Below are 19,988 nucleotides of genomic sequence, written 5' to 3' on the forward strand. Positions count from 1 at the left end.
CTGTGGGAATCGTTGCGAGACCGCGCCTCACTTTGCAGCCAGCAACGCTTCTGTACTGTGCAGTTTGGAATTGGTGCCCGTGTCCTTGCGATAACCGTCTCAGGCCAGCAGGAGGCGCTGTGTCTGCGGCAGAGTTGCTGGGCTCCGCGGTACAAGTCGATGCGTTGTAAGGAATTACTTTCAAGTTGTTTCAATGGAAAAAAACAAAAAAAAAAAAAAAACCGCTGCAGAGCGTAGCTTTAAAGCAATAGATTGGCATATTTTAAACTACCCCTTACCTGATGATATAAGGATTGATCTCTAAATCAGAAATCAACACATTTAATCTAATGAAACATCTATTTCTAATATTTTTAATTCCATATATTCTAATCCCAACAGGCTCAAAAGTAAATCCTGGATCATACAAACTTTAAAACGATACTATACCCCACTTTTGTAAGGATAAAAGACAACGACAACAATAACAACAACAACAACAACAAAGGATCAACACCAAGGGGGCGCCGCGTCGAGAATTCTCAATTTATTGACTAAATGTCAGCTTACAGGAAGACAGTTGTATTGCAAAGACAGACTGGGAGAAGAGTTCTAGTACTGCGGTCATCTACTCACTAAAACTCCACCAAAAATGATTAAAAAAAAAGAAAAAAAAAGAAAAGAAAAAAGCTTTTTGAAATATGTCACTGGACAATGAAGACACCCAGAGGTCCATCACAACACAACCTGATATGGATGAAGTGTGTGAGCGTGAGGGCGGGGGTGTGTGTGGGGGGGGGGGGGGGCAGACGACTGATTCAGACACTGTGAGGGCAGCAGCTGATGTGATCCGCGTTATTAAGTTGTGCCAGTGACTCATCCTTGCTGGCGGGCCCGCTCGCCCTCCGCTGCGGCCACTACACAAATAACACGTCTGGTGCACATCACGGTGCCGAAACTGCGAAAAAATGTTGCTGCTAATTTGCGTCTTCATCGCTGTTTGGTAATCTGTGTTACTGTGTAATGGGTCTAATTACATGTGTTTTATTTTTGTCTTGAGAAGCTCAAATAATTTCATTATTTACTTATTTTCCGTTTTTTTTTTTTTTAGCCCACACATTTTCATGGTAACACAAGCTCGAGAGAGTCGTTGGGTTTTTTTTCTTTTTTTCTTCAACATTTAATGTAACTGATTCAGTGCCAAAGGTCGATTGATCCTTAATTTGCTTTGGCTTTTTAACGGACTCCTTTGGGTCAGTGATAAGTGAGCTGTGATTACACAGAACCATCAGGGATCCTGTTTAATGGGATGTTAATAAATGATTGAGTGGAATCGGGTCAGCGGGAGGACGTCTCTCCGAGGTTTTAAAGTGAGGCCGACCGTCGAGTCAAGGCATCAACTTTGGCCATCAAACCACATTGATGCTATTACTACCGACTCAAATGCTATTCATGTTCGTGGCTGGACTCAGTTTGAATTGATTGAATGGAGGGATAGCGAATCCAACTTTAAATTTGAAGAAAGAAGTATGAATAAATATACACTATGGACAAAACATTTGACTCCAATCAATTTCCTTTTGTTTTTGTCTTTGCTGCAGCAAACTGGGGGGGGTGGGGGGAGGCTGCCTGTTCCACTGACTGGATAATAACAACACCAAGACATGTGAGGATGTTAATCCATACGTCCGTCTAAAAGCTATTTAAAAACACAACACATGAAATGTATTTACCTTTAGTAAAGATGGCACATAATTGAAATACTGTTTAGCAACGTAGCAATGTTTTCCGTGAAAGGATGCGATCACCTGGCAGGGAATTCCCCACAATGAGAAAAGCCCACCTTTACTTCCTCACTGCTTTAAACACAGATAGCTGACTTTGACATAAAGCTAGAGGCTAGAAGTTACGTTTGCAGAGAAGCTGTAAACAAAGGGCTCGGGAATTTTTAGGAAATTTATTTTGTGTGTGCTTTGCTCCGTTGGTATCTGGCGATGAAAAACGAAGACGTGAAAATTGATTTGATGCCGCAACCTGTATTTTAGCTTTCGCTTGCTAACTAATTTCATATTAGCTCGATGCTACTTGAGCTCTTGGCACCACGGGGCGCACTTTTTGAGTTAGTGCTGCGGCAGTGCTGCGCCGTGGGTACATTTGCCGTGCTTTATGGGAGAAGGACAAGAAAAGGTGGCTCAAAGCTGCAGAGAATGAATGACATTATGAGCTAATGCTCATGCTTATGTAACCTCATTCCCTTCATACGGCCGAGTGGAACCCCCCCACCGCCCCCATTTGAATGTTAGCATGCCACAGCTCAGACGGGCAGCACCCCTGGCAGCTGGCTAGCGGTGCGAACAGCGCGGCTACAGTGTCTGTATCAGGGGCGTCCTTTGTACCGAGTCAGAAGGCTGCGGATGAGGTCAGAGATTGTCACAAGATGCGGCCATTTGCATACTCGCTCGCTGATCCAGTGGGGGCTGTTATTTATTTATTTATTTTTTTTTAGCAGAGGCCGTTCAAATGGTTTGGGGGGGGGGGGGGGGGGCAGAAGTGGAGTTGAGACAGAGAAACATGCTGCTGGCAGCTAGAGCACACCTACTGAGCACTACAGCTGTTGACAGGGAGCATAGCGGGTCTTTTTTTGTTTGTTTGTTTGTTTGTTTTTTTCCGCACGGCAGTTTGAGAACGCACAAGTTCATGCAGATTTTTGTTAGAAAAAAAAAAAAGCGCAGCCCAGTGCTTCCGCTGATGCTCCGCTGGTTTTCAGGACGAGTCAAGCAAAGAAACCCGTCGCTCTCTGCAACGCTACCTTCAAATTGTTGTGACTAAAACAAGCAATGGACACTTACGCCATGTTACCAAATATGAGGTGGGAGCAGAAAAAAAATGAGAGAAACTCTTTAGGAACTACAACAATCTTTTGATTCTCCTAACTGTGATTTCAATTTGAGCCTTTTGCTTTCTATCTTCATGCTTTTTTCTGTTTCTGACAATGGTAAGATGTACACAACAGCACGGCAATACAAATATAACACACTGAATTAAAAACTAATTGTTTTTAAGTTGTTTTTTTTTCTTGCATTTTCAGCTCTAACAATGTCTCAGGAGATCAGGACGTCAATATTCACTCTGGTACAGAATGCAAGGACTGATGCTACTGCAAAAAATTACACATCACAACATTTTCTCTTTTTTTTTTTGCCCAATTATTATTATTTTTTTCCAATAAAGATGATTTTTGTTTGTTTGTTTGTTTGTTTAAGCTACTCTTCATGCAGTTTATAAAAAAGTGACTTGTTAACATCCATCGTGATTTTTTTTTTTTTTTTCCTTCAATTAAAAATGCTGGGTGAGAAACTTTTTCTATTTTTTCAGTCTGCATGTTTTGCGAAAAGTCTTTAAGAAAACAAGAATACAAACTGAATTGTTTTGTGGCAAAGAAAACGGAAGCTTTACAAACAGAATTCTCAGAGAGTAGAAAAAAGTCTTTCGTGGATACGCTGGAGATGGCAAACGGTGACATCACAAACCTTGGGTGTCGTGTGATGTCACGGATGTTGAGAGTTTACCTCCAAAAAAACGAAGACAAATCAGAAAAACACATTTGTGCAGTTGTCCAGTTTTGCTCACGGGTGTGTTCATACTTGTGTGCCGAATTCCGACTAATCTGCGTGCCTGAAGTGTGTTCACATTGAGAACTCTGCAGCAATACAATGTTCTTTTCTTCACACTCGAAACAATACTTCATTGGTGACAAACATCTACATCTAAGCGGCAGTGGGTAATAATGACCTGGCAACACATTAATAATGTTAGCGTGCTAGCTGGTGTTAATAACAACTAGCTAGCTATGGCGGCACATTTTACCGAGGCATTAGCTTTTGTGGTGTGAGTGTAGTTTGGAAAAAGGATAAATTGTCGTCGTTACTTTGGGTTTCTTGAGTATATATACGGTCAGATTTGTGAAAAGTGAAAATTAATGAAATGTAGCAGCTAGCGTTAGCCAGTGTTACTTTTGGTACGTGTAAAACAGCACAGTACCCTGTCGACATTTGTGCACAAGAAAGTGTATTGCACTGAAATGTGTTGAGATTAATTTGCAATTTGGAACACACCTTTTAATTCACTGTGCTGGAAATCAACTTCAACAAATAAAACGACTTTACAAAAAAATTCAAAGAAAATAAAGCGCATAGTTGTTTTCCATTCAAATAAATTGTCAAAGGTAATAAAGTCTCCTGTCAGATTTACACACACTGACTGCACAGTGATGCCAAACACACACACACACACACACACACACACACACACACACACACACACATTGTTGTTGATCATGAAATGCGTAAGAATATCACTCAATTTTTCCCTTGAAATCTGTTTTGGCCTCTTTTTTTTTTTTTACACAACTTTCAGCCCATTGGGCTCCGTTCACGTGGTCGAAAGATTCTTAGAAACTTCATGTCTCGCTTTGCTTTCATTGTTTTTGTTTTGTTGTTTTTTTTTTTTGCTGAAAGTATTGCTTCAAGAAACAAAAGTTGGCCTTCTACTTGGGGACGGCAGAATCTCAAACTGAGGTCAATTCAATCTTTTCCCCTCCCACTATTTCACGCTTCGGTCGCACACGGTACCAAAATCAAAGAGGAAGCGGCTCTTCCTCCAGTCGCTGATCCGTAAATCCTCTGGTGCCTGTTCAGGAATGTGTGTGTGGAACCTGTGTGTGCTCTTCCTCCTTCACTCTATTCAAAAGCAGAATGTTCGTTGACATTTACTGGCTGTTTGTTTGTCCCTTTTTTTCCCCCCCCTGTGCATGCAAGTGTCGGTGGGGAAGGGTTCAGCGGTGGGGCGAGGAGTACAAAAGAGTGAGTCCGCGACGGCGGCGTCTCAGACGCAGATTTCGATGGGCGTGGCCACCAGCATGCGGCCGCCCGGCGAACTGTTCTCCCTCGGCATCCGCTCGTAGCCGCTGTTGGTGGACGAGACCGAGCTGTTGGTGGACACGGACACAAAGTGGTGGGCTCCGCCCCCTCCGGGTTCCATCATCCCGCCTTTGGCCCCGCCTCCTCCCCCTCCCCCTCCCCCGATGCCCCGCTCCGCTGCCACGGGCGAGAGGGGCGACAGAGTCTGCTGCTTCATCCTCTCCACCAGCAGCTCTTCGTCCTCCTCGCCGGACGAGGACGACGAGATGGTACCGTCCACCTCCCCTCTCCCGCCTCCTCCTCCTCCGCCTCCTCCACCTCCGCCTCCGCCTCCGCCTCCGCCGCCGACCCTCTCGCCGCCGCCGCTAGCGTTGTTGCTGTTCCCGTTGTTGTTGTTGTTCTCCGCATCCAGCATCCAGGAGTGGCTGAAGTAGCCGAAGACCTCCTTGACGGAGCAGCGGCGGTCCTGCTCCACCGACAGCAGGCGGCGGAACATGCGCAGCGCCTGCTCGGTGAAGCGCCTCCACTGCGACGGCACGGCGTTGGTCCTCCGCCGCTGCCAGCGGACGAACTCCTGGTAGAAGGAGTCGGTGGGCAGCGCCTTCTCCCAGGGGAAGTTGCCCGTCAGCATGCAGAAGAGCAGCACGCCGAAGGCCCACACGTCGGTGCTGTAGTCCACGCAGAAGCCCTCGTGGCGGGACACGTCGCACAGCTCCGGCGCCGTGTAGGGGATGGTGCCGCTCACCTGAGGGGGGAAGAAAGTGGGGGTGGGGGGGGAACTGATTCTCAGGTCTCTTGTTGTGGGAGCCAAACTCATGCAAGGCCATTGGCAGTGGCGGAACCAGATTTTTCAATTTGGGGTGGCCATGGGCTCCGAGATCCGTGATGGCGTGCCATCGGATGCCAGTGCCAGCCAGTGCCACCCCGCTGGTTCCGCCTCTGGCCATTGGATCGCCAAGATTGGGTATCTCGGTATTTTCAATTGGCTTTGGCTGCTTTGCTCTTATTTCAAGAAGAAATTTATTTTCACCATAACCTCAACCTCTGATAGAGCGTGGGAGTTCATTTGACCTTTTCTGTTATCAATACTTTTCTCCATTTTCTCATACATAAGGCAATACGTTTTTTTGTTTGTGTTTTTGCCTTGCACGCTTGAGATTTTGAGTCCAAATTTTCACTCCTCTATCTTGGAAAGCTTCCGTCTGAACTACTTTTCTGCAGGTGGGACTGCAGGGAAAAAAAAAAGCATGGGAGGGAGAGATTTTTCTGCAACAAGGTTTTTTTTGAAATACTTGAAAGTCAGGAGAAGGTCTGTCAAAACTGTCAGGGATGTACGGCAAAAAAAGCCTTGGTGGAGAATAGTGTCTACCTCCAATGATTGGTCTGGCAGAAAAGAGTTCAGGTGGAAGCTTTTCTAGAGGAATAAGCAACAGAGATGCAGTCATCGAAACGGTAGAATGAACTTCCAGCCATATGGGAGGTAGAAAATGACTCCAGTTCTGATGAAAGCTATTGCTGCAGCAGCAGACTCCATGCTATTCTCTTTTAGCATCAAGCCTTGTTCACAACTTGTAGTACCTCCTTCTGTGGTTTCCCCCTGTATCAGTCACACTCTTGTAGCTTGCACCTCTTTACACTTTCAGTATTTTCCACCACTCCTTTATTGAAAGTCTCTTCACCTTCTCATTTATCTGTTGGTTCAGTGGCGTGTCCCTCAAAGAAGCTCCAAATGCTCCAAAATAAGAGGGCTAAAACAGAGAGACCTGTGTTCTCTGTGGGACGAGCAGGTGGCTAAGAAGGCAAAGAGCATTGTTTGCCAAGCCCCTCCTTCCCCTGGCTCACCACTTTCAGCTGTTGCCTTCTGGCCGTTGCTTAATTGTACCTTAGGGTGAAACCAACCATTACTTCAAATCCGTCTTTCCTTCAGCTATTATACTACTCAACTCAAATGGTGATCACTTCAAGTAGCCTTCATGCACTGCCGTGGCTGAGGAAACCTTATTTTATTTTCTGTTTACACAACTGAGAGTGAGAAGTGCCCTTATAAGATCTGTCCAGTGAACTGTGTTTGTTGTCATGACTTGTGTTGTAGCCAGTTTGTGTAGTGAGCAACTAATGAATTGCCCCTAGTGGAATCAATACACTTGCCTGAATCTGAACTTATAAATGCGTGAGAAGTGAAGACTGACTGCAAACACTTTCTGCTGGACGGCGTCAAGATGGATGAGCTAGCGAAGGCTAGCAAACCTTTTCTTTTTTTAGGAGGGTTGAAGAACAAGGTTCCGATCTTCTTTGAGAAATGGCCACTTACTCTTTTGACAGGCGAGCCCGCTCGGCGAGTCATGCCAAAGTCCGACAGCTTGACCTTGCGGCACTCTCGGTCGAAGATGAGAATGTTTTCCGGTTTGATGTCCCTGTGGACCAGTTTCTTACAGTGCAGGTAGTCCAGCGCAATGGCCACCTGGTGCACGCAGCGCTTGGCCACTGCCTCAGGGAGACCCACCTGGCAGGTGAAACACAGACTAGCGTGAGCAAAAAAAAAACACACACCACAGACAGACTATAGATTTCTGCATGCATGGTTTTAATTTACAGCTGATTCGAAACTCCCTGGTCGATTCAAATCTACTTAACTAGCGCTTCGTAAAGCTTCAAAGCTACTGACACATAGTCAGTAGAATGTGTGTGCTACGTATGGGGTGGTGGAGGTGGTCACCTGTGGAGGAATAATGTCGAAAAGGTCCCCAGCCAGAGCGTACTCCTGGGCAAACACGTAGTACTCGTCCGTCTCGAAGGCGATGCCGAACATGTTGATGATGAAGGGGCAGGGCGACAGGTACAGCGAGATGCTGTACTCCCGCAGGAACGACTTGAGCTTGGTCGTCTTCTTTTTCAGGAACTTCAGGGCCATTTTCGTGCCTGTTGGGCGCAGAAAAATGCAAGATGGTTCACTCCATGTGCTCCGCTTGTGCTGTAAGGTTCAAGTGTTGTTTTGTTTCTTTTCGCTCACCTCTAATCTTGTGGATCACCAGGTCCACCTTGCCGTACGTGCCCTTTCCCAGCTCCCTGATCACCTCGTAGTACTTGTTCACTTCCAGCCTCTCCAAGTTCTGGGCTGCGATCAGCTGGAGCTCATCCAGGATGTCCATGTTGGCTCGAGACACGAGCGGAGAGGAAGTCATCGTGGAGACGGTTTCAGGTAAGCGGCCCGGGGCGAGAACTCAGCTCAGGCAGGCAAGACGAGAGCCGCCGCGACAGCAGGCCTGGCGTCACTGCACAGAAACCAGAGAGTGCACAGCGCTTTCAGCAGTTCGTCATGGTACTTTTATTGATGCGATGAGTCGCGAGGAAGGACTTTGTTTGTTGCACTATGATTAGATGCGGGACACACAAGAACCTCTTTGTCTGTCTGTCATGGAGAAGTAATGATACTGACTGGATTCTGATTCATTTCCCAGTGAGGTGCTAGTATTAGTTTGAAACTGTCTGACGGACTTCCAGGGAGCCTCATTATCGTCACAGGGTTTGTGTTTGTCCATATTATGGTATGGTGTTATGGTATTATGGTAGCAGTGCAGGATCCAAGCAGCATCATGAAAGGTCCTATATTCTACCAAATTCAGACTCTCTGTCTCCGTCCTGTAGTATTCAGGAAATCACCCCTCTGTGATGTCACAAAGGGCACTGCAACCTCAACGAGTCCTCTCCCAACCACAGCCTGGTGGTCATTCAAACTAAAATGTTGAGTTTATTTTCTGAAGATCTATATTGTTTTTCTGATTATAAGTATTGTAAGGCTAGTTTGAAAAAATACTCTGCAATAGGTATGATAGAGGACTATTTGTTTACTCTGTAGGAGGGCAGTGAATAAATCCAGATACTTCAATCCTTTGATCATTTCTTAACAAACAGATCAGAGATAATGTTTTTCCACATTTTGAATTTAATTAAATTGAACTGAAAGCTCAGCGACCTTGCAAGGACTCATTAGTTACGGCAACACAAATCTCACAAAAGTCGGCATAACAGACGAAGGTTGTGAAGGATAAAAGGCTCGTCTGTGCGTCTTGTTGCATGTGAAAAGATTATTCCCAAACATTTGTTACAGAACAGTAATGATTTCACAGCATGATAACTGAACGGGATTCATTGTGTCTTCATTAAATATATACGATTGTTAGCATTATTCCTGCGTAACAAACGCACACACATTATCCGGGACCTGAGTGCTAATTTTCGTACTGTTGAAAAATGGTATGACGAATAAAGTTCCTTGAATCCTTGAAGGATTGTCTGCTGCAGTGTTAAAATACATTTGAGTCTTATTTTGACAGAGAGTATGAGCGACTGAATGATGAACAAATTGTGTTTATTATTAGTGAATATACCATTATTTACTTTGGCATTCAACTAATAAGTATTTCCCCCGGTCACTTGACGAACACATTCGGCCCTTAACATATAGGGGGAAAAAAAAAAACACGGACCACCGACAGACACAATATGTTTTCTGCGTGACACTCAATGATCAGCGTTTCTTCTCCGGACAACAAAACCTTCAAGCAGCAACACACCTAACGTGCAACATCTTCTGCCGTGTCGATTGCAGAATGTGTTTTTGTGCTTCTGCTGTTGCTTCAAGGTCAGCGGCGGCGGCGGAGGAGGAGGAGGAGGAGGAGGAGGAGGAGGAGGAGGAGGAGGAGGAAGGAGCCGCGGATGTTGCAGCTTGCAGTCTGTTCTGATCTGCAGCGTGATAGTCGCTGCAAATGCTAATTATCTGCAGTGAGGGCTCCAGTCATTCTAAATGCTACTTGCCGAAGGGGATGCCAGAGCTGAGCTGTGAGTTGAGTTGACTCACACACACACACACACACACACACACACGCTCCTCCCCAGCAAATCCATACCCTGCTGCAGGGTGATTATTTTTAGTGATTACTCTCTGCATTTTTTTTCTCCTGAGCATCTGCCTGAAGTCATGATCCCTGCAGACCTGGGCATGCTTGTTTGCACACACCCATAGGCGTGCAAAACGCACACACACACACACACACACACGCACACACACACACGCGCGCGCGCGCGCACGCGCCGATTTATTATATAACCCGAGATGCTGGCAGGCAGCAGCAGCAGCAGCAGCAGCAGCAGCAGCAGCCTCTCGCCATCCCCCCGAGGAGACGCTCATAAACTGCTCTTTGCCGTTTCTCACAACAAAAACAAGCGCCGCTTGTTTTCTCAGCAAAAAAAAAAAAGCAGATCTGCAAACAATTTAACGTGCCAACAGAATCAGTGTGGACAAATTAAAGGTCCCATATTGTCAGATTTTTGTTTTGAAAGCCACTGCAGTCCCGTGGTGCAAAAAAAAAAAAAAAAAAGCTCAAACATGAAAGTTAGCCCTGTGTTTGCAGCCTCAAGCTTTCTATTGAATCTGATGCTTCGTTGGACCTTCCGCATTTTTGCGAAGGGGACAAAAGCAAGTCGGCATCAGAGGGACAAACACACACCTGTACAGGGCTGTTATCGTTCAACAGAGAGTCATCAGTGCCCTCCGTGATGTCACACAGGGCTGTGTTTCAGACCCTCCTGTTTTGGGACCCTTCCTGAAATGTCAATCAAGCAAAATAAGTGACAGTGGACTTTTTGCTACCGCTTTCTGAGGAATCCACCGACAGGATGGAGGCAAATCTTACTGAGTGGGTGAATTTTGCACAATTTGGAACGTTCAGTGTCCATTTGTTCAGTGTCCATTTGTTCAGTGTCCATCTACTGTCAATCAGCCACGTCACCCTGGTGCAAGCGCTGCCTCGCTTCTCCACAGCAGAGAGCAGAGCAGAGCGCAGCTGACAGAGGGAATAGAGGACGGACGTTTGGGGGCGTTCACTGACAGAGCAGAGAGTTTTAGAGGAAAAACCAGCGCCAGGCTGCGGCGGTTCTCCGGTTCTCCGGTTCTCCGGTTCTCCGGTTCTCCGCCTGTTTGGTGCGAAGCCGGCAGCAAAGGTCGTTGACACCAGCAGGTGCGGAGCGATGAGTCACTTTGGGGTGAGAAGAGAAGATGCACTGCGGCTCACACACAGGAGCACTCGGTCACGTGTGACACGCCCATGGAAGGGGGAGGCGCACGGGGGAGGGGGGGCCGGCTGTCGTAAACAGAGAAGGCCAATTTGTTTCTGTACGTGGACAGAAGTGCTTATGGCAGCAGTGCAGCATGCAAGCAGCATCACGTCATGGTTCCGCTGTGTGTTTGTGTGTGTGTGTGTGTGTGTGTGTGTGTGTGTGCTTGTGTGTGTGTGTGTTAATTCCATCATATCTCCACTTACTGCAGTGAATAAAGACCCAGTTTCAATTTCATTGTTTGTCTTTTCAGCTTCACAAGACAAACGAGTCGGTGGGCGTCTCCTTCTGCAGTGCACTAACATGGTTTGTTTGCTAAATAAAGAAAACAGGTCCTCTGGGAGTCAGTCTTTTTCAACCACTCGCAGTGGTAATTGCAAGGGTTGCGCGAAATAAAGTTTTTTTTTTATTTTTTATCCTTTGATCTTTATACACATTGATTTGCGAAATGTGATGTTTATGTAAACAAAGAAACTGTAGCAGACAGCGGGAAGGTATCTCTGGTCTGCTGTATTAATTCAAGCTTAACAACTTCAATTAAATCAAATCAAATTTGTAGCCCCCAAGCGTTCAAGTGGGTAGATGCCGTTATTTCTTTGTAATAATTGTTTAATTTGCAAAATATCTGTTCTGGGAAAACTGGAAAGGTTCTGGCTTTCACACACTCCCAACAACAAGCAGAGCTGCATCGGCAAACAGCAAGAAGATGACAATCACAGTTACACAAGGAAGAGAAGGAAAAGAAGACAAAGACGTTGCAACGCAACAACGTTGTAAAACGGCTCAAATAGAAAAAACAATTTGAGGGGACAAACAGACAACAAAAAAGGGAAGTTAAAAAAAAAAGAAGGAATGATGGTCGGATTTAAATTCTTGTGACTCTCAAACCACAGCATTAAACCTGCACACCTGCAGCAGACAGACAGACCACCGGGCAGCAGACAGACAGACCACCGGGCAGCAGACAGACAGACCACCAGGCAGCAGACAGACAGATCATCAGTACAGACTGCTGAGTTCTTCACACAAACATTTTCAGATTTCAGGGAGCACAAGATCACGCGGGTCAGACTTGAGCTCCATGCTTATTAACAGGTAGGTAGCATCACTAGTCGCCAGAGGGAGAAAGCCATGTTCAACAGCAAAAGGCGCTAATTGCACCACCGGCCATCAACTCCAGTTTCCACTGGGCAAATATGTCGACGGTTGCTTATATTTAATTTCCCTCAGGTTTGACCAAAAATACGCAGGTGGTCCAAACAAGAGGGTTGAGAACTGCAGCTCGAGTGAAGCTCACAATCAGGTTTGTGTGCCGTCTCGACCAACCACATCCTGAGTTCGGAAAAGAGGCGTTAAATTGGATTTTTCTGGAATATCTTCAACTTACTTCGTTCATTTCTACCAGAGAGAAGAAACAATATCTGGCTGGTGCCGGGCCTCCGGCAAAACATAATAACCAAGACTTCTGTGTACTGGAGAAGTCAAAGGAAGTTTTATTGCTCTGAGGCTGGACGGCCACTTTCAGCTCCTGCTCGGTGACTGAAGAACCAATCAGTTCGTTTGAAGTTAACAAATAACCTGAGGTGTGGAGGTGCTGGTAGATGCATTTTACAGCCTAGACAGACTTGACGTTTTTATCTAATAAGCAGTAATGCATATAATACAATTGTTTTATTATACAGGTTTAGTTTGAACAATTTTATTATTATTATTATTATTATTATTGTTATTATTATTATTATTATTATTATTATTATTATTATTATTATTATTATTATTATTTTCATGAAATATTTAATAATATTTCAATGTTAACTTATTTCAAATATTATAAAACTTCATTGAAATTTGGAAAAAGTTGATTCTCATCTATAATTAGTAGTAGAACTATAATTGGTACTATTATTATTACAATACATTGTACATTAAAAACATCTGTGTGTGTCAGGCTGTTGAGGCTACAGTGTATGAGCCGACTTGACAAGAGAGAGCGCATGCGTGCGTGTGTGTGTGTGTGTGTGTGTGTGCGCGTGTGTGCGTGCATGTTGGTGCGTGTGGGTGTGTGTCCTCTCCCACAAGCAGAGCTGCATCTGCATTTGTTTTTTTTTTTATACTGAAACACTGAGAGCTTGCTGGTGAGTTAGTGGGTGAGTGAGTTAGTGGGTGAGTGAGTGAGTGAGTGAGTGAGTGAGTGAGTGAGTGAGTCATCAGGTCAAGACCAAAGTCTGCTCTCCGCGCCAAGTGGAAGTCTGCTTTCCCACTCTGTGCGCGGGTGCACGTCTCCAGCGTGGCGGCTCGGCGGCTCGGCAGTAACAATAACTCAGCGCACAAACTGGCAACATTTCACATCCTGGGCAGGTGAAACTGCAGAGCCAATAATTGGACAGCGCTCTCGCAGGGCCGGAGTGTGATTGCAATAGAAAAAAAAATAAATGGGATGGATGCTGGTTGTCCTCCAGCAATACACCCCCCCCCCCGAGGTGTGAATCCCGGCAATGGAATTGACTGGCAGCGCATATTTCAGCCCAGAGGAATTGTCAGTACGAAGAGTAACAACTCAGTCCAAACCCTCCACGCTGCTATTTTAACAAGGTGCTCAGCGCTGATCAGCTCAACACAAATGTTGGGGGAGGCGAGCGACAGAAGCCGCTAATCTCTCGGCAGCACAACCTCTGCAGGACCGAATGTCGGTCTCACATTTCACAACCCACTCACACAGATACGCTTCTCTTGACTGAGGCCTGCAGGGCCACAGAAGCACCTCAGTCATCCGTAGAAGAGGCACACCATCTTTGGTGAATTCCAATTGACCCAAACAGGGATTGAGGTAGAAATAAGGTTTGTCAATCTCCAAAACCCACCGAGGCAGAAATAAAGACCAAACCAAACCTAAAACCGGCGCTGCGTCGCGTTCGTCCGAGCATTTGCTATTTTCTTTCAACTGGGAGCGGCAGGATCAGCAGCAAACAGCCAAGAGGAGCTGAAGGCCAGCTAGCGCCGCCTTCCTTCTTTTCAAATTTGATTTGAATGAAATAACAATCAGCAGCAGAAATTACAATTTCGAGTGGAATATCTCTTTAGGTTTTCTGATTAACATCCATTCAGAGCTACGCATTTTCAATTGACCCGGGACATTTCATCCAATCCAAACGCATCCCAAAAAAGCGCAATACTTCGACGAATCAACGGTTAAAAACAAAGAAGAGGTTGCAAAGAGGAAAAGAGAAAAGTGCCGCAGTGTGCAGCAGTCTTTTCCACGCAGCCTTGAACCCACCGTCCCTGCCTCCCACCTGCGGGGCTGCAGGCCAGTGCGCCGATCTCGTCCCCGCAGGCCACACTGACGCCGAGCCCCGTGGAAAGAAAATCCCAGACAGATTACGCAACCAGAGGGGCAGCGGCGGCGGCGGCGGCGACGAAGGCAGCCGAAACCATTCCCCGACAATTAAAGCACAAGTCCGTCTTCATCCCGTTTCCATTTCAGAGGACCAATCAGCTGCAAGAGATGCAGCCTCCCACTGGAAGAGTCGTATCTTGCGCGCATGGAGGATTAGTCCCGCTGGAAACATAAAAGGCTGCCCTGATCAGAGGGGGGGACTGGCTGTCTCACACACAATGTGTGTGTGTGTGTGAGTGTGTGTGTGTGTGTGTGTGTGTGTGTGTGTGTGTGTGTGTGTGTGTGTGTGTGTGTGTGTGTGTGCAAGTGACCGCACTGACAGGGAGCCGTGCATTGAGGGAGGAAAAATAATGAGGAAGATCAGAGGACAATGATAAGGACCAGTCCAGTGTGTGTGTGTGTGTGTGTGTGTGTGTGTGTGTGTGTGTGTGTGTGTGTGTGTGTGCCACTACACTCACACAATTCCTGGTGCTATCTCTCCTCCACCTTCCAGTGGAAATGGTTTAGACCTTCCACTGTGTTGGCCCGGACCTCTGACCTCTGACCTCTGACCTCTGGCCCCAGCGTGATTGGACGGCAACCCCTCATTGACGGTGAGAAGGTCAAGGGTCCTCTGTTCCGGGGGGCGGGGGGGTCACTTCACGGGTTTCTGGAGGGGCGCTCGGCGTAGCTTCTACGTGCGTCTGCGTCAGTAGCTGCGTTTCCACGGCCGCTAGAAATGCGCGAAATCTAAATATCGCAATAATAAAAACTGGTAACGGAAACAAACTTAATTTCAAAAAACCTAAATCAAATCAAATATGGCTAAAAGGTTTTGATGCTCAATTGACATAGATCGCAAAAGTGTCATGGAAACACTTTTTTTTTTTTTTTCGCACTTACGCGTCGTGACGCACGGAGGTCACCTGACCAGTTCACTTCAAGTGAAAATGGAGCGTTATGTTCGGACGGAGGAGGACAGAGAATATTTTTTTTACAAGTAATCAAAGGGGAAAATAGAACAACCGTTCTTGACAGCAAACAAAGGGACTCAAACCATCGCAAAAGTCATTCCCGTAAATGTCACAGGCCGAGGATTTTACGTGAATTGCGGCTCGTGCGCTTCACACCAGTCGATGGAAACCCCTGCAAATCTCCATCGTACTTTGTCGAAATTTTTAGAAATATCGCTTGTATTTTGCGTTTAGTTCTTGTGCTTTCCAGCGACAACAGCGCGTGTGCCTCCGGTCAGTCAATGAACCCCAGAAATGAAAAGCCATTCTTTTGATTGTCCCGCTTCGCACAGTGTGCACCTGAAACACACACTTCTGAAAAAGACCCCCCTTGTGATGTCACAAATGGCACAAAACCTTTCAAAAATAGTCACCGCCAAAAAACACACCGGTCAAAGGTGTTTGCGCTGCCCTCTTAGTTTAATCGGACACCTTTGTTTTTGTCCTCTTGCGAGCAGGTGGCCACAGCAGGAAATTAAGACTGGGAGGTTTTGGCCGGAGGACGAACGTGCTCCTCGAAGTGTGGCGACCGTGGCAAGACTGGACTTCTTCACATCTCCTGGATTGAATCGACAGCTTGACGTTTTCTCCATTATATACTGTATTTGAGAGAGCCCGTTGACGTGAACCAGTCAGCGTCGGAGGTCTTGCACTGAGCCAAACGTTGCTAGCTGGTTTTCCAGGGACTGTGGCTCAGTGGAATCTAATCAGGCAGCAGAACGTAAACACAAATAATGTGCAAAAAAAAACAAAACTCGAATCGTACACCTGAAAAACATTTTTCTTGTCACATGACTCCCAATCATGTCATCGCACGCAAGCAAGGGCTTTGCAGCCAGTATGATGCTGTACACACAAACGTGCCAAACTTGCCTGTTGTCTGTTGTTGCTTTGGCAATTTGGTCAAATCCAAGAATGAACGTACCCATAAACTCCTAAATACACCTGGATTAATAGAACATACCTTATTTCTTGTGTTGGCCGCACACCAAGGAGGCATTATTGCAGCACAAATAAATACAAAAAGATTTTCTAAGTTCTAAAATCATCAGATTGGATGAGAAGCGTTCCACGGAGTGCGCAGCTAAAGCGCTGAAACGCGCCCTGGCAACAGCGGAGCCAGAGAGGAGGAAAATCCATCCGTGACTCGCTTTCACTGTTTCAGTCTTTGAAGACACACAGCTCTGAAAATCAGCCCTTCGTGATGTCACAAAGGAAACTGCTCCCTTTCCTCGGCCGGTGACAACACCTCGGCGGGTGTTTGTTGCACCCTTGGTTCTTGTCCCTTTCCGACACTGAGCATTTTTAACATGGGGTCCTTAAACAGAGGGCTGAATGTGCAGTTTTCTGGGGATGTGTTGGCTTGCTCCTTTGATTTTCTTTCATTTTTGAAATATTAGCAATGCACGGTTGAAGTCCTGGATGAACAGCAAATACCACTGCACTCTTTAAACACTAATACTACTTAATACTATTTAGTGCTATTTTACGCTGTAAAGTATGGCTCGTCCCTACCAGACGGAACGGTGTTGAGGGGTCGGGACCAGACGGAGGAGTCAGCAGCTCACCTCAGACGTCCAGCGAGCAAGAAAGATTGTTGGCAAGAGTGCGACCTACATCTCGATATGTGACTCATCATACTGGAGTCGATCTTGTTTGAGTGTGTGTGTGTGTGTGTGTGTGTGTGTGTGTGTGTGTGTGTGCGTGCGCGCGCGCGCCCCCGTGCGCGCTGCCTGCTTCCTGAGTCTTCAGGGGGTTTAAACCCACTTTGATCAGCTGTGTCTCAGGCTTAACACGCATCCACACATGCAAGACAACCTCCCACTGCAGCTCAGGACGCATTAGGGGTGCAGTTTGGTTTTTTGTTTTTAAATTTCAACACATATTTGATTTGACTGATGAGCAGCAACTTTGCAAGACCGGGGAAGACGGAAGTCGTGTCATTTCGCCTGTCTTTTGAGGGAGACAAATGAAGCCAGGTGATGGGGGGGGGGGCGAAAGGTGGGGAAGGGGGGGGGGGCAGGGCTGGATGTAAACAGTACATGCAGCTCCGTGCAGCCCTTTAGCTGCTACGTCATGTTGGAGCTGCAGCATGCGCCCCTCTCATACACACACACACACACACACACACACACACACACACACACACACAGCACCGGCGCTGAGGAAAATCACTGTCACTTGCACTTTCAGCCTGGGACACACACACACACACACACACACACACACACACACGCACGCACGCACACACACGCACACACACACACGCAGGCACGCACGCGCGCTGCTGCAGATACCTGTCAACACCCCACACCCCCCACACCCCCACCGGGATGCTTGACAGCGCTCAGATCAATAGGGCCAATCCCACATCCGCCACCGAAGACCGCAAGACCGCTGTTTTTTTTTTTGGTTGAGGCTGCAACGTCGAACAACATGCCCGCGCGCACGCACGCGCGCACACCTATCAGCTCGGCTGTCACTGTCGTTGCAGCGCACATAGAGGAGCCTATAATCAACGATGCACGGATTCCACGAGAAGACGCCCGGCACAGCGAGGCCGCATAGGACGGGGTTGTAGGTGAGGAGGAGGAGGAGGAGGAGGAGGATGAGGAGGAATGTGATGATGGAGAAGCGGGTGTGAACGGGCACTCACCCTCCAGACGGTTCCCAGTCACACGGGTGGGCTGCGGAGTCCGCCCTGTCAGCCCCCCAGGCTGCTGGAGAGCACAGGGGACGGGCCGGGGCGCATACTAGGGCCAGGGGAGCCGGACAGAGACGCGGTCGCGCCGCCTGGAGCCTCCGTGCAGCGGTGAGACGGTGGATGTGGCGCCGAGCATCCCTGCAGCCTCCTCCGGCTCTGCGTCCTATTGTCTCCGCATCGCTCTGTCCTCTCGCAGGGGGAGGAAGCAGGTGGGGGAGGGGCAGGGGGAGGGGGAGGGAAGAGAGGTGGAGAGCCCTCCCCCTTCCTTCCAGCTCTGGCCAATCGCAGCGCAGCTCCGCTGGGAGCCGCTGCTGCTCGCTGTCTCCGTACAGACTATGCTGCGTTCAGGGCCGGCCGCGACTCTGGAAGAAACCACCGCAGGTTTTTCGCTTCCTGCCAAAGTTGTTGCTTCTGCATTTTTGGAAGCAGACAAAAACAAGGCAGTCACAAAGTGGGGATTAGTGAGGCATTAGTATGATGTCACAAAGGGATGATTTTCTAACAATAAAATGGAGACCCATGTTTTTTGCATAATATGGACTTAATATATCAATATTATATTATATGACATAGCGTCTCATTCTTTAAATGAATACATGTTTTATTCTTTATAAAAGAACAATTCATTCTCACCTAAATGGTTGTATGTCTTTACACGAGTGAGTTTTGACAGTTTCTGGTCAATTAAGCAAGAAATCTTGTCTTGCAACTTCTGAATGATCGAGATGATTTAGTGTCACCGAGAAAAAAGGCGCTTTCCTTTCTCAGCTGTGAGCAAAGCAGTTTTAGTTCTGCTCAAAGTCATGGCACTCCCCAAAAACTCATCAATAGTTGCGGCCAAAACAAATGCAAATCCATGCAAATGATTGAACGTTATTAATCGCAGCCAACGTGATGTATCTTTCGTACGAAGTCGTCTCTGTGTCATTTCCTCAGCACCGATTTGAAATCAGGCTGAGGCGCCTGCGGCGTGGCGGAGGGTGTTCATCGTCCCTCCTGAAATGAGCTTTTAATGAGCACTAATTGTCCGTTGTACGCGGATAACACACTTGTGTTGAGCTGTTGAAGCTCAACACAAGAAATGCTGCGATGCACCAGAGGCCTCATGAATCACACCAAGACCTTGACACTCTTTTTTTTTTTTTTTTTTTTGAGTCGTCGTTACCGCCTCCTGAGGCACCAATTTCATAACATAGTCAAAATCAGTTCGGAGAACAATGTTTTTGTGGCTCTGTAAATTTGAACTGTGCAGTGTCCTATTGTTGTCTCTTTCTGTGTGATGGGCCACGATGACAAACTACAGGGAAATACTTTATGCCTGGCCACAATATCTTCTGTAATTTCCCCCCCCAACATTCTGTCATGTGTGAAACTCTAAATGTTTTATTACAAGACAACGTGCAATGAAAGAACACACTTTAGGACATAAATAGCTGTCATATAAAATTAGATAATATTAATTTAAAAAAAAAAAATTAGGTAGTGGACGCCCCCAAAATTCTCTCTCCTTTATGGTGGCTTTCTAGGTTTAATAATGCAAACTTCAGTGTCATATCAACCTTATTTTTTTCTGTTATATATATTCTGTTAAATGTCTGTCGTGTAAGATTTCAAAGGGATCTTTTGATATCAGGTGGGATTTGAAAAGGAAAGCATATCTATGTTTTCAGTGACACACAGTCACACACACACACACACAAAAAAAAAGGTGAAATTTTGTGTTTTGCTTTGCTAAAGGTTACAGTACATAAGTGGAAGAGTTCACTTGCAAAGTCCATGTGTGTCTACAGCGGCGCAGGATGTCGACCTGCTCAGTGAAATTGCAGTGAGGATTTTTACTGCGACGCCACAGCAGCTTCAAGCAACAGCAACGGCCCGAGCTCTGA

The 19,988-nt window shown here is 46.6% G+C and overlaps 1 protein-coding gene across 1 annotated transcript; it reads right to left on the minus strand.

Moving 5' to 3' along the window:
• Positions 1-504: 504 nt before the first annotated feature.
• bsk146 (brain specific kinase 146) lies at positions 505-18,597 on the minus strand. Its single transcript, XM_076033753.1, has 5 exons — positions 18,055-18,597; positions 7,909-8,170; positions 7,615-7,817; positions 7,210-7,401; positions 505-5,643 (listed from the first exon to the last, which is right to left on the minus strand). The coding sequence occupies exons 2-5, from the start codon at positions 8,078-8,080 to the stop codon at positions 4,864-4,866; spliced, it is 1,347 nt and encodes a 448-aa protein (XP_075889868.1). The 5' UTR covers positions 8,081-8,170; positions 18,055-18,597; the 3' UTR covers positions 505-4,863.
• Between the last annotated feature and the right edge of the window lie 1,391 nt (positions 18,598-19,988).

This window comes from Nelusetta ayraudi, unplaced genomic scaffold (assembly GCF_046127955.1).
Source record: "Nelusetta ayraudi isolate G7.1 ecotype Tasmania unplaced genomic scaffold, CSIRO-AGI_Nayr_v1 ptg000042l, whole genome shotgun sequence".
Classification (NCBI taxonomy): Eukaryota; Metazoa; Chordata; class Actinopteri; order Tetraodontiformes; family Monacanthidae; genus Nelusetta; species Nelusetta ayraudi.

Bases quoted from the DNA above. Each gene is read 5' to 3' on its own strand.
- bsk146 (XM_076033753.1), bottom strand. From the start codon at position 8,080: ATGACTTCCTCTCCGCTCGTGTCTCGAGCCAACATGGACATCCTGGAT. The intron at 7,818-7,908 runs GTGAGCGAAAAG...TGCGCCCAACAG, and splicing joins GGTGATCCACAAGATTAGAG to GCACGAAAATGGCCCTGAAG. The intron at 7,402-7,614 runs GTGACCACCTCC...TTCACCTGCCAG, and splicing joins TCGACATTATTCCTCCACAG to GTGGGTCTCCCTGAGGCAGT.